This window comes from Nipponia nippon, unplaced genomic scaffold (genome assembly GCF_047370975.1).
Source record: "Nipponia nippon isolate SJK-2023a ecotype South Korea unplaced genomic scaffold, ASM4737097v1 scaffold_4, whole genome shotgun sequence".
Taxonomy (NCBI): Eukaryota; Metazoa; Chordata; class Aves; order Pelecaniformes; family Threskiornithidae; genus Nipponia; species Nipponia nippon.
The window spans coordinates 33,840,437-33,856,694 of NW_028262358.1; the positions used below are offsets into that span (position 1 = coordinate 33,840,437).

General features: G+C 38.4%; 1 protein-coding gene across 4 annotated transcripts in view; it reads right to left on the reverse strand.

The window, feature by feature from the left end:
* ZFAND3 (zinc finger AN1-type containing 3) overlaps nucleotides 1-16,258 on the reverse strand; it is a 188,815-nt gene that overhangs the window by 77,825 nt on the left and 94,732 nt on the right. For all 4 annotated transcript variants that reach the window (XM_087777314.1, XM_087777313.1, XM_087777312.1 and 1 more), the window contains one exon: nucleotides 7,263-7,328. In XM_087777314.1, coding sequence (XP_087633440.1) covers nucleotides 7,263-7,328 — 66 coding nt within the window. The remainder of the gene's footprint in view (nucleotides 1-7,262; nucleotides 7,329-16,258) is intronic.

Sequence of the window (16,258 nt, forward strand, 5' to 3'; positions counted from 1 at the left end):
AAAAATAGTCAAGGTAAAGTTGTTTCATTTTAGTCAAAATATACATAAAAAATATTTACTCTTCTGTTTCAAAGAATTTGAGGACAAAACCTTTGTCATAATTCCCTAAGACTTTAATACAAAGATGTGGTCGTATCCGAATTTTAAAAGATAATGATCTTAAAAACCATACAATTTTACATTTGGCAAGAATTTCACCAACCAGACTGAACACCACCTATCAGACCATAGAGAAAAAGTGGTGAGAAAGAGATAAGGGCAGCAGCACACATTTTTTCAGGACAGGAGCAGATCTTATTTACCGAAGCGCACTTCGCTTATCCTGCTCATGGCCACCGAGAACCCTGCTGCGAGGACCATTCTCCCAGCTCCGTGCTTTGCACTGACCATCCCAATTCTCCCACCTTTCCAAGAGTCTCTCTCCTGGCTCTTCTCTGCAACGCTTGAGGCACTAAACGCTTGCCTGCACTTCTAGAGCCTTCCTGCCTCAGCTCTCACGAAGTGCTATGAATGCGACTGAGGTTAGACTAAATACCTGTCATCACTCAGATCATATTTGTTTTCTGTTAGTGTCATTGAAAAAATTAGGTTGGAAGGGATTTCTGGGGGTCACCTAGCCCAGCCTCCTGCTTGATGCAGGGTTAACATCACACCTGGATCAGGTTGCTCAGGGCCTGGTCCAGGCCACGTTCAAAAATTTTCTAGGACTAAGATTTCGCAGCCTCTGTGGGTACCTGTGCCAGTGCCAACTAGAGGGAAAAAATCTCTTCCCTTGATCTGCCGGCTATACTCTTCCTAACACAGCTAATGCAGAGGCAGTGTTTACTATTCTCCTATCATCTGGCACTACCTTTAATTTGACATTCGAAATAATTTTCCTACTGGCTTACAATTCAATGTGAACTCCTCTCAAGAGATCATCCTGTCCTCTTGACTTAAGCACATTTTCCTCAAAGTTGTTCTACTTCGAATGCGGTGTTTTTCATAATGGGATTCAGGATATGGAAATGAAAACAGATGAAAAATTTGAATCAAGAGCAGCAAAAAGAGATAAAGACAAGTGAAAGCTGAGGAACGGACTTACAAGTAATCAAAAAAAGTCTTAAACAGGTTATTTGGTAAAGTAAGAATGAAAAAGGAAGGTTCAAGGGCATAGCCAAACAGCATGAAGGAAAAAATAGATGAATTTGGGTGATTTAAGAGGATAAATAAAGGTAGTAGGAGTAACAGTTTTAAGTACCTGGAGGACATTCTCTATCAGGATGCCGGACTTGAAAACAGACTCTGAATGAACTGACAACGTGGTACTGGTCTCAGAAAGCTGGGAGTATTGAGGATACACAGAGGTGTGTGTCTCAGCACCTGCTGGGAGGTTACACAGCCCAGGAGACCCTTATTCCCCATCCACATATATATTTTGATGATTATTTTTAAATTCTATTGTACTGGGTTGTTTGGGTTTTTTTCCTCCTCACAAGGGAGGAAAACTTTGTTTCTCATAACCTATGCACCCCTGTATAACCAAAATCTACTGAAACTGGTACAAATTTCTGCCACTCGCACTAGCATACACCAAATCCCGCTTTCTGCGCGCGGCAGCTAACTACAAAGGTACCCTGATGTACCAGACAATGGCAAAGCAGCGGTCCTCCGTCTCTGAGGTCTTGCTGTTGTCTTTAGAAAGGATGCATTAGTAACATGGAGATCACATGCGACTGCCTTACACGCTCTTAAGAGAATTAATCTGAGTTAGTACAATTTTGGGGAATACAATGCTATAAAATCAGAAACATTAATAATCATATAAATTATCATATTCATCTACTTATCCTATTCCATAACAGTAATTTTATTTCTTAAGGCCAGAAATCTTTTCATGAATGGCTTCGACAGGTTGATTAGAAAAAGGGAGGTATTCCTAAGTAGGAATTACTAGCACATTTTATAAACATCTTCAAAACACTGCCTGCAGGTATTTCTAATTCATCCACACAGAACGTGGAAATAGGGCTTCCACAGTCACATTACATTTTTTGTCCCTTTGGCTACTTCAACTATCTAGCTTCCTTCTTTATGAACAACGCAAAGGAAAGGAACACCTGGGAAGCAGTAAGTAGGAAAGTTATTTTCAAAGAAATCCCGACTATGAAAAGGATGAGTTTCCATTAATCTCAGTTTAGTGTACTTTAACACAGGCAGATATACGTATTCCTCTCCTAATATCATAAGATGATCGAAAAATAATCTATATTTATTTTATCTTGGCTGTACTGAATAGACAAGGATAGGAGTCACTGGTTTCACATGCTGTCATGCTGCTGCACTCCTTTTCATTTCTGAATGTCGTATTTTTTCCACTACTCAGAAGAAAATTCTCTTCAGAAGTAAACAGCATGAGTGATTAATGTATGAACTATGAAGATTCTTGCAAAACTTCCCTTTAGATTAAAGCAAGTACAGGCTAAATTTCAAGGCATTTTTTTCACTAACGTTTAGTAAAGAGATGATTTAGATGTCTAGCACAGAAACGCGCTAGACTCTCTGTGACAGATAAAAGATCAAGAAAAGACTTTTTTGTGAATATTACCAATTACTGTGTGCTAACAAGCTCTTAAAAACCTTCCCAGGAACAGCTGAAGTTTTTGTAACTCGGAGGCAAGGATCACCACAGCTATATCTGACTTCTAACAAACTTTTTGTTATATTGACCCCAAGCCCATCTCTTTGGATTCTCCAGCCACATTGGTTGTAACACATTTAGTCTAAAACGCGTGGGATGCACCTACTGTAGAAGACCGTTCAGGTGACCATATCCACTGTTTTTAATGAACGAGGTTGATTTTGTAAAGTTGAACAACGTTAGAGTGAAAATAAGTCCTACAATTGCAGCAAGTCCTTAAGTTTGTTTACAGATATAACTATTATGATCCTTACCATTAGGAGGATTTTAATCTACAATAATCATAACACTTTGCGAAGGCTCTTCGATAACCAGTACTGGCAACTAAAGCAAAGCGTATGTGCAAAAAGGCAAGCTTAAGTATATGTGCTCAAGCTCCTTTGAGCAGGAGAGGAAACCAGTCTGTCCATCCAGATAGATATGGAAGCACAGAACAGAGAATACAACACATCACAGAAACAGCCAGTAAGATGAGATAGTAAAAACCCATCAACATACATCATCTGATCATGGTACGGTGTCATCTCCCAGCCTCTATTAGCTCTTGCTGCATCAGTGCAAGTCCCAGCCACTTTATCCTGTTTATAATTGCTGATGAGCAGTAATAAGGCCTCCATGCCTCAGCTCCTGTCCGTTCCACTTCAGCGCCCACCTATTAGGTTATAACTTTTATTTACAGCCTTGCCTGATGCGCAGTTCTATTAGTACAGCTGCAAACTGAGCGGGGCGGGGGGGGGGGGGGAAGAGCATCCCTAATGGGCACTATTATTGCCAGGGCTGGGTGATTTATTGTGCTGCTGGAAGGCTGCTCTATCATCACTTTCTTGTCGGTGAGAGAGCTCCAAGAAGGTTGGATTTCTAACAAAATGCCCTCCAGAAGTCAAACACTAAAGAACACGTTAAAAGTCCCTTGGAACACCAATGAAAAATATACCTCAAAGTTGTTTTAATGTTATAAGCCCGCTTCAATTATCTTTTGTGTATTTTTTGCTCAGGAGCTTAGCACTTCAGAGCAAGTAAAAAAAAAATACTCTAATGAGTGGTATACCAGGTCTTTTTGTCCTTACTCAACACATGAAAGATTGATAAAAAATGATCATAAGAAAGTAATGGTTTCTTGCGTTTGGCTCTGGCTGAAAATTTGTGTGCTTCTATTTCCACAACCTGCCCTTTCTATAACTCCTAAGAGGCTGTCCTCTCTATTGTATAGGTTCAGCCTCAAAGCGTTTCAATTTCTGGCACTGCTACAACCAAGCACAACTTAGTATAAGAACATCAATAAACGCGAAACTTCAAAAAGGACCATACACCTGCCTAACTGCTTTGCTCAAGCAGTGGAAGAATTATTTGCATCTTCTAGACTCAAATTTTAAACTGGAAAAAGCATAGAGCAATGAGACAGACACTGTAATCTCACACAATATAAATACCACCACACCCATCTAGGGCAGATACCCTCAAAGAATGTGAGCTATCTGCCCATATAACTAACTATACAGAATATTAAAGATGCACGTTTCTCATGAACTGCTACTGAGAAATGAAGTACATCAGAACTCACCAACTTTATGGATATAACATGAATTGATTGTATCATTACTGTATTTTATCTGCCTGTTTCTACTACCCTCTCTACCGCACAATTAAAAATTAACTGAGCGCACTCACACAGTTCCACCGAATTTTTCCAGGTTTCTTTAAGCTGCATGAAAGTGTTTTAAAATCTGGCTCTTTAGAATTGTGTATTAAATCATCTCGAACTTGTACAGCAGAAAAAGAAGAGTAATGTGCCACTTAGTACTGCGCTTTCACGACACGGGCACCCAATATAAATGGGATCTGGATGCCCTACTGACTAGAGTAAGCCTCAAAATACGTGCCATCAATCATAACATTACCTAACCATTAAGAAACGAATCAAAATACATAAGAAGCTATACACCAGGCCACGCAGTCCCATCTTGTTTCCTACAAAATCTTCAGACCACTGGCTCTCAAAAACCTTTGAGGCATCATCCAAACTAATGATTGCAAGGCTTTATCCATTCTTTTCATTATAATCCTTGTCCTATGGGCACACTTTGGAATGGAAATACTTTGTACCACAGCAATGATTCTGGTGAACAGGAGGAGGAAAAAACCCGCTATTTGGTGTCATAATACAATTTTTTAGCTGAACATCTCCTCCAGCATGCAAGCTGACAAGTGCGTGACGTAAACACTCTTTTTTTTTTTTTTTTGAGAGAGAAAGAACTTTACCTGTGTCTGGGCAGATTTATTGTTTTGATCTTTCTTCACTGGTTACATTAATGCTAATAAAATATGAAAGGTTTATGTCTTCCTTAATATCCTCCTGATGGGAACCTGCACACATGATAACTAGGTCAAATTTCTAATTTTCTGTCTCAAATACTGATATATGGCAGACTTTAGGGAAAAACTATGCTTGAAGGGAGAAAAAAAATTCCACAGATGAATTCCACCAAAACATTCTTCCTTCAAAGCTCTTCCAAGCAGAAGAAATGTAGGTAACTTACAGACAAGAGGCTTATACACAATGTGTAGTATTGACAAATACCACTTGTATCACTTAAATAGCTTCCTAGGAAGGGACACTAAGCTAAAGTGAATGTAGTGTGAAATATTCGCCTACATAGCCTGCTGCTTATGCCTGAAGATGTCACACCATTTCTGGGTAATATTTTGTAGCCAATGTTTTCTTGTCAATTCCCAGATTTATCTGGACTCCCAAACGCAGAGTTTGAAAACATGGTAATTTAGTTTAAAAACAAAAGTCTGCTGAAAATTCAAGCTCTGGAGAAGAAAACTGTAAGTCCTGATAACTGGTTTATTAGTGTAAGGGACTACAAACAAGATATGCAGATCACTGAGCAAATAATGTAAAAAACATTGGGGGAAAATGAGTTAATATAAAATCATTAGGTTTAGTTGACTGAAGATGAAACTTGTGGCATCAAATTAAAAACATCTCCTTATTTTCTTGCTAAACACACCAAATGATTAACACACAAGCATGTAGGGACCAAACATTAGCATAAACCGAAAATAAGAGAACTACTGAGCAAAGGTAGCCAACCATTTAATGGATAGTTTTCAACATGTCTAGTAACTTTATCTGCTTTATTCTAAGGAGCTTTTACTGTTGCCATTTGACACTCCAAATAGCAGACTTACTTGCCTTTTTGCTAATCACAAGCACATTTTTTTAAACATTCATATAGCACACTCAGTTTTCGGTATCTATAGCATCGCAGAAAGCTTTTAAATTACCCTGCAATGAAAACCAGAGTTAAACATTACAACAGCTAACATATAAAGAAAATATAATTTAGTGATACCATGAGCAAAGCAGATTAGTTTGCAAGGGATACAGTGGCAAACATTCCACCTTGTTTAGGTACACCTCCATGGCTACCTAGAAAAGAAAATCCACAGTCTTCCTGTTCTGGAGAAGCTGGATCCAGTGTCTTCCAGTGCCTAACTTAGAGAGTTCTTTGGCCAGCAATACTCATGGCATTGTCACAGATTACCAAGCATTACTTGAGAGGTCTGCACCTGGCACCTCTGTAACCTTCCTTCGCTGCAGACCAAGCCCATTTGCATCATCACACATTCGCTGCAAGCTAACAACAGGCAGATGCGGCATAACCACCCTTCAGCTAAACATACAGTAACTTGAAACGATTTTCGAAAGACTGACTTCAAAGGAAATGTACCTTGAACTCCTGAAAGAATAAGAGCCCTTAATCAAACAGGAATACCCTTCCTTTCTGCACACTCAATACAGCTCAATTGGTACATAAATACAAATACCGGCAAAAATTATTTTGGAAACACAGACCGCTAGAACATTACCACTACCTAGACGCCTGCCACACCACAGGAGGTTATGGCTTCCCACAATGGTGCTGGTGGAAAGGATCATATGAGCTCTCCTTAATCCATGCAAAACCAAAGTCTGAAAAAGATCTGAGCCAATGGGGGTCACTTGGCTGCCTGCCTGAATGAGCGCTCACACGATTCTTCGTGACAGATCTGCTGTGGAAGCAGCAACTTCAGCCTGGCAATGACCTAACTGGTCACTACTAACACTAGCTCTGTGAGAGATTATCTATCTATATCCCCCATGTAGAAATAAAGTCATCGAAAGGACCCAAAGCAGGTAAAATTTAGTCTCAATGCAAACACAGCTGTCTATACTGCATCTTCAATCACGGAAAGTAAAGTCAATACACTCCAAACAGTCTTCTACTCAATACTTTGCATTTAAAGGTGGGATTTCCAGAACACTATCACAATCATTAGACTTAAATCAAATTGGTTACTCCCGTACGTTTACAAAGATTAACTGAAAACAGTGTATTTATGGAATTATGTTTAAGAGGACTCTGAGATGAACTATCTGCCATACAAATCCTTTTATATACACATTCCTGACAGCAAAGCAACAATATTTATTTTCTTTTGGCATTCGCCAGATATAGTTACTACCCTTGACTATTAAACTATGAAGCTCTCTATCACGCAAAATCTAATTCCTTGACCCCCACAGAACACATACCTGAGTCGCAAGATCTTTTGGTTGGTGTGGTTAACGAGGCATGAGCTGTACCTGTGCATGGCCCACCTAGAAACAGAGAAGATCATATGTCTCAAAATACCACCTATATTTAACATTTACAACCACATCAAGATTGTAGTTAGGAATATAAAATGCTGAGGAGCACTTGTCTTTGGAAAGCACATATGCAAGTAGTCTACTATTCTCAGTGTTTCTTTCCCAGTCAAATCCGAATGTCTTGCATTGAAAAAACAGACGAGAAGCTGGGACAAAAAGACAAGTTATGTTATACTTTATAAATATTTGAACAGGCAGTTTTAGGAAAACACACACTGTAATCGCAATTTTTCCAGCGTTGACAAAGGTACCGTTTAGTCGGAACAAAGCTAGAAACGTATCTAACTAACCCACAAGTAACGCAAGGGACAAAGTGGTTGCTTCCCTGATGTCAACAGAAACTTGTCACTGACTCCAGCGAGATAACAACTTTGCCTCTTATCTTGTTCTCATTATGTTTTCAAAGTGTGGCACAAGCATGTGCTAACAAACTCTTTCCATGGTTAAGGTTTTTTTGTTGAACTCTGGGCTCTTGCCCACTCATCTGGTGTCTGCTTGGTAGTAAATTGCTTGCTGGCTTTTTTCTTTACATGCATCATCGTTGAAGAGTTCTCCAGAGATCTTGTTAAAATAGCAACCAGTTGAGTGCACTCAGCAACTTGCAGTAAAAATAAATGAATAAATAAAAATAAATCCCATATAGTGAAGCCAAGACAAATTGACAGTGGCATTACCAGTGGTAACAACACATCATAGCTTTGATAATTGGATGTTATAAATTGGATGATGCTAGAGAGCCTGAAATTAAGTTAGATCTAGTAGAGTTTGGCTATCAAAATACCAGTAATCAAGTTTGCACTGGACTGTTGGTGGTATAATAGTACTATGCTGGCAACACAACAGAGCTTAGTATGATGGGGTAACCTTTAACATAAGTCTTCACGCCCTGAAAAATACTTTTTCCCTTAATCATTTTTCAGTCTTTGCATATCTGGAAAGCAGCACTATGGCTTTGGCAATGTTTTTCTCTTTTCAAATATTTTCAAGTCTGGCCTGGTAGTAAACTCTTTCTTTTTGCTTCTCTCCAAGATGCTCCACCTTCAAGTTTTTCTTTCATTTCTGTTTTTCAGTTAAGTATCAGGTCTCAGGTAACTTTGTCTACCCTGTAAAACTCATAGCATTGTAACACTACAAAAAAAATAAAAGAAACTTCTGCAACTGGGAGGGAAAGGTGTGAAGAAATGATTTCGGTACATTTCATTTCATTTCAATGAAATTGAAATTGTTGCATTGGCAAGCAACAACTGCTTTGCAACAACCAGAAATGGTCAAGTAAGCTCAAATCATTTTATACAGCATATCTTTTTTCTAGGCTAGAATATAAAAAAATGCAAATATCAGCTTGATCTATGTTAGCAATGCTATTGTAAAAGGCTCAAAAAAACCCCCTAGTCTAGAGTTTAGTGCATTTGGTAAGAAAAATCAATACTGCAACAGAACCCTTACCAAATTCTCCGTTTAAACTTCTGGATATTCAAAAAATTACACAGCAGGTCTGTTAAGTCAGTCTCAACTTTCCAAGGCCAAGTACGCAGTATTTGGTTTCAATAAAGAATTTGGGTAAACAATATATACAATAGGATGCGGAATATATCAAACATATACAACAGGGTATGGAATTTCAATGAACTGACTTTAGACCGCAGCTGCCTCTGAAGATGCAGCAGCTTTTCTTTAAATAAGTTTAGTTACATTCTCCCAGTTTTCACTGAATAGACATTGACAGCCATCATCACTGAGGACTATCAAGTAAGACTAATCCTTGCAATTATTGTACAGTAAATATTTACACTAGTTGATACTTTCAGCATCTAACTAAACAGAAGATCTTTATTTCTCACTTTCTAAAGTACGATAAGTTGGTACGTATTCTGCACTTCCTTGTGTCAGTCTTTCTTTTATTTAATCTTCCCTCATTAGGTATTACTTTCATATCGCTTTGATTTCTATAGCACAGCACCAGAGTTTCAACAAAGAATATCTTGGGATTTGCATGCACACACACCAGTGCCTAATAACCAGCAAAGGCTGCACGTCCTTTGCAGCACTTTCTTCTGCTACTGTTTTTGTTCCACCATTAAAAATGCCATGCATAATTCAATACTATGTAGTATGGGCTTGACTGTGCAATTCTACGTGGAAGTCATTATGTTGACTCTTTTGGTATACGTTAACGACTAATACAGGCATCTTTGTATTATCTGAATCAGGGCAGCGTATTTCCCACAGCTTTGATAAAAATTCTGCATGAAAGAAAAGGGAAGTCCGATAACAGCAGAACACCAGTCCTTCTTGGCTACACACAAAGCTGGGCTTATTACTGAGCATGATTCAGGATATATCTGCACCTTCATTCCCCTCAAAAATAAGCGTTTCAAGGGAATTTAACTGTGGTACATAAAACACTTCAGTGCACAGTGAAAGGCCACACACGTCTAGCTTCTAACATAACCCACAGGGCTGTAGACTGCTATTTTTTCTCAGCACAAACAAGAGATTAAAATGGAAGAATAAAGATATCTTTCTACTCTATATCCAATTAACAGATTAAATAATAGCTTCTGCTCCTATTTTTTTCTCAGTGTATGGTTTCTGGCATTTGCAACTCCTCTTCCAAACAAAAGCAGCCACTGCCCAGCAATGATGTAATACCAAGGGAAGATGATTAAAAATGAAAAAATACTAAAAGCTACTGAAGAAATTAGGAGAATTGTGAGAATCACCAAATTTGCAAAATCAAACACAGAATTAATAAAGGACAAAAAAAAAGATCCTTTAACTGCAACATTATCATATATTAAAACAAAAGGTCTTGTTATCATAGCTGCTGGTTTTGGCTTCCGATGTCCCTAGCCTTCTGTAGCTTAACTGTTAATTGTACTCTAAATATATCAATTTGGAAAAACATGTTCAAAACCAGTTCCTCTGCTAACTCTCTAAAGTAGTAAAATTTTATGTATTACTTATATTTCTATATATATGTTAATATGGTTATTGTTTACTATTGTAGACAACTCTAATTCATATACGTTTAAATTGACCTTCAGAACGTCTTTCTGCGTTGGCCACCTCCCTTCCTGAAAGAGGGTGACAATTGCCACGTAGCACCTGTCCTGAAGGACAGACCCTGAGGCAGGGTAACTTCTTTCCCTTTCCTGAAGTCTCTGTCAAGGGAAGTGACTCCATCAGAACTTTCTGTGCAGGAAAAAGTGAGATACTGAGGTAACCCCCGCTCTTTTTGCTTTTTGAGGGAGTGCTAAGTTTGAACCAAGAGTGCATGCGTCAGGTGTATTTCAACAGTACTTGGAAGCACTTACTGAGCAGAAGAAGAGATGTAGAATGGAGTGAAACCAAGCTTGTACAAGACTACAAAGCCTAAGATTACACTAATACACTGCAACGATTATAGGTAACAAAACCTGCAAGCCAGCTAATGAACAAACATGAAAAATAAGTGAAGGAGCCTGAAGCTCAGTAACACTTGATCAGAGTGACGTAAGCGTGTCCGAACACTGCTTTAAGCTTTCGGTACCGTGATGGTTCCTTCCCAGAAAAAGCACAGCAACTCCCTGCATGCAACGGGCTGGAAGAGGGCAATAAGCAAGAGCTGAATTTCCTTGGACAGCAGTGTTGTAGCCAGGACAGGGAGAATTTCATGGCCGCTTGCAATACGGGAAAGAACCCACCTTTGGAAACCTGTCCAAACCAGTAACCTAGTTGTGCATTTCCTGAATTGATACAGACATAATCTAATTAATCTACACAATTGAGTTTGAAAACAGGCATTGATTGCAAGCACCAATACATAAACAAACGGGAACATAAATCTCTAAATTCGGTCTGCACAGACAGAATACACTCTCTTTAAGGAAGAAAAGCAAAATAACTTTACAGCACTTAAGAACTGCTTGTTTGCTGCAGAATGGGTAAGCTGCATGATAATTTATGTCATTACTAAACAGATAAAAGGATTATATCACATACAAACACATACCTTTTAAATTCTAGTTTTATAAATCTGCCATTATTTATTTTCGTGGATTTTTATCTACATGCAGCTTCTGGAGAAGGAAGTAAAACCTGGACTGCTTGGCTGCTGCTGAACGGCTGCTAAATTTAACAACTATAATGAAGTAGATGGAGAGAGGATTCGGATTCCACTTTCTTCCCCTGCTATTGTCTCACTCTCTCACCTGCTGTTCCTCAGTTTCCTCATTTGTAAAATAGACATGATACTTTCTTACTTTATAGGTGTAAGTTGAAGTGTAAAAATGTGCTTTTGAAATCAGCAGTTAAATTATATTTTTATAAATAATTTTTACGTAACCTTGATAGCTTTGCAGCTCTAACCCACATTTTTCTTATGTGACTGTGTTCCTGTTTCATGTTCCATGGGGTCCTTCCGCTTTAATAAATGGGACCCTAGGATACACTGTCTACTCTGCAGCGTGAAGCAACTATAAATCAGAGGGAAAAATTAACAGTGGTATTATTCCTCTGGTCTTCATTACATTTCAAAATTATCACACCACAGATGTTCAAAGAAGTGTTCATTCCATCAATTTATATGCCAGATCTTTGCTTAAGATGTTAGAAGAGGCAGAAGTGTTCTTTAAATGAAACTGGGACTGTAGGGATTAGATTGAAACTTACAGAAAGATCCTCACGCCATGAAATGAAGATGAAGGAGACACTTCTGCTCGACACTGTTTTGTTCAAATTCCTAACTGCCTATATGTTCTGCACTGGCACCTAATACTAGTGGCATTTCAAAAGACAACTCAAATAGCCCACAACTCAATCTGGTTTTATATTTGAAAGCATTCTTGCAAATTTCTAGAGAAAAAGTGTTTGCATCGATACTAAAAAAATACGTATTTTGTGGTGAATATTGAAGAAAATCCAGGTTTAATGATAACCCAAATGAAAAACTGAATTACTGTTAACTTTAACATTAAAAACAGTACCAAAAGGCTATTTGTATACAGCATCTAATGAAAACAAGGCTAAAAAAAAAGAAAAAATAATCCCTTAAGATGTAAAACACCTTTGACTAATACGTAACTTAATAAAAGAAAAAGCTTAAGAAAATAGCTAGTTCTTATTCTGTGGCATAGAAATCCAAAGATGACTGCAATACAGAATATGCACCTGGCTGGTTTTTGATACTAGAGGTGTGTCCCCTCTGATACAAGACACACAAAATTGAGTACGAGAAAAAAGAACACATGACAATCTTGTGAGTTGATACGGAAAATTAGAATTATTCATCACCACCATCACCGAGCTGCAGCTTTCTCAGTTGTGTTTGGGTACAAGTTTAATTGCAATATTAAATCATGTGGGCGAGGTAGGCTAGTTTTGTAGCTCAGCATAATTTTAACAGTTACTGCATTCTTTTGGATCAGAGAAAAACATACAAATCAGTATCAGAATACATCACATTAGCAACAAAGCAAATGACTTCCTACAACCATTTGTGACAAGCAAGACAAAACTAAGGAGCTAGCTTGGTCTGTTTATACATCCAATACTTTATAGAAGTGGGTATGCACATAACTTTCAGTCAGAGACGAGCCAGAAAACAGAGTTCCACATAGCCATAATTAGAAAAAAAAAAAAAAGACAGGCCACAGAAAACTGACTCCTACTGCAATGAACGACTGAATCCTCAAAGCCAGGGCATTTAGAAAAGCATGCAATGGATAGCATCCAAGAGCAATTGCCATTTTAAAAATCACCGTCCTTACTTAAAAGGCCCAAAACGTAATTAAGGATATCACAATAATAATTCAAAACATGAAGTATTTTCAGAGCATACATAGGAAAGCTGTCATCGCCGAGCCTGCTTACAAACCCAGGCAAAATGCAAAAACTGTGAAGTCGTCATAAATTGGTAGAAACCCCTTGCACAGTGTCAGAGAGAAGGCCATTCAACATAAAAGTAAGAAAGAAAAGAAAGGATGCACTTGTTTATCCATTTTTCATAAGGTTATGTTGAAAAACCTGACATAAGATTTTTTTTTTTATTCCAAAGACAGAAAAAATATCATTACTTGTCTAGTACTATAGTCTTTGTGGCTTTTTACACAGTCATGCTTCAACAAGCCATGAAATTCAGAGTATAAACATCCAATAGGTGCAGTAGAAAAACAACCTCTCACCTTTCTGCCAGAGATCTTTTACAGAAGCCTCGTGCATCTCTGTCTCAGATGTAGCACACTTTATGTACATAAAGTAACTTCACCAAAATAACTTCCTAATCGGGGGTACTTCAGTGCTCACAGGACATGCTTAATAAAAAATGCTTAATAAAATAAAGTTTTAAAGCATTCATCAAACTTGTCTTGCAAATTTAAGTGTTTGAGATAAACTAATGATGTTTCCAAAACTTAGCTTGACATGCAGCTGTTCACATTCTGGAGGGTATAAAATAACTAGCCAAAATTCACAGACATTCAGTCCTGAAAATTCATATTTAGGCATCTCAAAGTCAGCACACACAGAGGTAAGGTGTGGTCAATGATCATCACCTTCTTGCTGGGCTGAAATCTCCAGTGTATTTTTTGACATTTACAGCAAGATCTCAGATCTTTGTGTATCTTCTTGTAAAGTCTTCAATGTAGAAAGGAGCATCTAACTGTTCTAGAAACATCAGCTATTCCTTTTGTCCTTTTTCAATTGTGGTTCTTGCTAATTCAAGGAGGCCAGGAAGAGTTAAGCACATAATTAAAATAAAATCATGTCAACTGAAGCTAGGAACTACTGAAATATCAAATCTGATCCAGCTGCCAGTCGGAGTTGTTCACACTGACATTTCTCCTGTCACATACCACCACAGTTAGTTTTAAACCTGCACAGCGTCAGCTTTAGCTCTGCTCATATAAAGACAGAAAAATAATGTGACAGCCCCAAAGAAAGCAATGAAGGCCTGAAACTAAGCAAAATTATTCCTTGTGCAGTGTGACCTTTTCTTTACCGAAATACATAGAACCTTCCTTAATAAGCTAAATTTTTAAAGAGTGTTGGTGGCTGCAGGTAAGGAAAGAGAGAAGCGAAGGCCATTGTCAAATCCCCTTTTTCCTATCTGTTAGAAATAAACAAAAATCCTGCCCACCCAATAAGAAAAAGAAATCTCTGACAGAGCAAGCAGCTTATGTGGTGACTGACACTGAAATAACTACCATTAGGACCTCCTAAACGAAGGGAGGAGATAGAAGGGAAAAATGAGAATAGAAGAAAAGTATACAAGAACTTGAACAGAGAAACTTATCTGCACATAAAGCAGCAGCAGAACAAAAGTTAAACTGATTTAACCGTCTGTTAAGAAACGGATCATTAAAATCCATACAAATCTAGACTTAGTAAAGCTATACCAATATACTTGTTATCTGCAAAGGCTTGTTTAAGAAAACTTACTGCAACTGATGAGACCTGAAGGTTCTGGATAGAAAAAGGCAACTCAAGAAGCATATTGGGGGGGGGGGGGGGCGGGGGGGGAGTGCGGCACAGGGGGGGATTCTTAGAATATCTCTCTCCCCCCCCCCCCTTAATTGCAACAGCATTTTTTTTTAATTGGTGATAAGCAATACTTCATAACAACAAAACACATGTGAAGGAGGAAAACAAAGTCCTGAAGCTTGCATCACTGTCTCTGGGCATAAATCTTTAACACGTTTTTGTTGACTGTAACTGTAAGACTGAGAGCTACCTTTCATCTGCCAGGGGGGAGAGACATTAATCAGCAACACAGCCACTGGGGTAGGTGACTGTTCAGAACTGAGGGTGGCCAGAGATGGAAAGTCACTACAACCTGGTTGTGTATATGAGACACTCAGGAATGCAAATGCAACTCTCAGACAATCAAAACAGTAACAAAAAAGGCAGAAATACTTGCATATTGTCAAACAGAACTCCTGCAAAATCCAGTCCGAGGAACTTTTCTCCTATATCATTCATTCTGTGTTAAAAATGGAAATGGCTGCTTAAAAACAAGTACAAAACCACCCCTTGCTTTCTCTGACACAGAACATGAACCGTACCACATGAGATTTCTGTGGTTCTCTTCAGTTGTCGTAGTGTGAATGGAATGTGTTAATTGCCTAAATGACTTGCTGCAATTCTGCCCAATCTGTTTACCCTGTGGACTCCAGTACTATGGCAAATACCTTGATGTGAGACTCTTCTCAAAACCTTGAAAGGGAAGAGAGGGGAGTGGAATGCACCACGAGAATCCTCCTCAAGTACTCCCATCTTTCCACGCTTTGATAGGGATTACCATAATGATCCCATACATTGATTTCTGGTGAATTACCACAATTCTATTCAGAACAGCATATAGCTGTACATCATCACACGGCACTGCAAAATATCAGTCTTTGAAGAACACAACTGTAATGAGAGCAGCGCATGCTTTATAGAACTCGCTGCAAAATAAATAAATAATGCACAGAAAAAAGACACCCTCAAATTAAAAATCAAACAGACATTTAAAGTTTGGGCATTCTTCGTTATGGGAGAGAATCTTCCACGCTGAGGCCATTATCCATCAGAAAAGCTCCATCTGTGTATAATTATTTCTGATAAATGATATTAAGCTTCATTAAAGAGAGAGTGGGGATATGAGAGAAGACAGAGAGAGCTCAAGCTGTAAATAAATCTCTCCACTGTATTTCACTTAAAATCATCCCAGCAGGAAGTCATAAAGAATTTTTTTTTATAGGTAATATTTTCAAATGCTCTGCAGGCTGTGCTGCCTAATATCCATCACCTTCAGTGCATGTTCACAAGCTTACAGCAATTCAGGATGAAGGACACTTTAATTTCCTTGCCATCCCTGTAGTCACCTTCCCACTTACCCCCAAGTCCTTCTCAGCCAC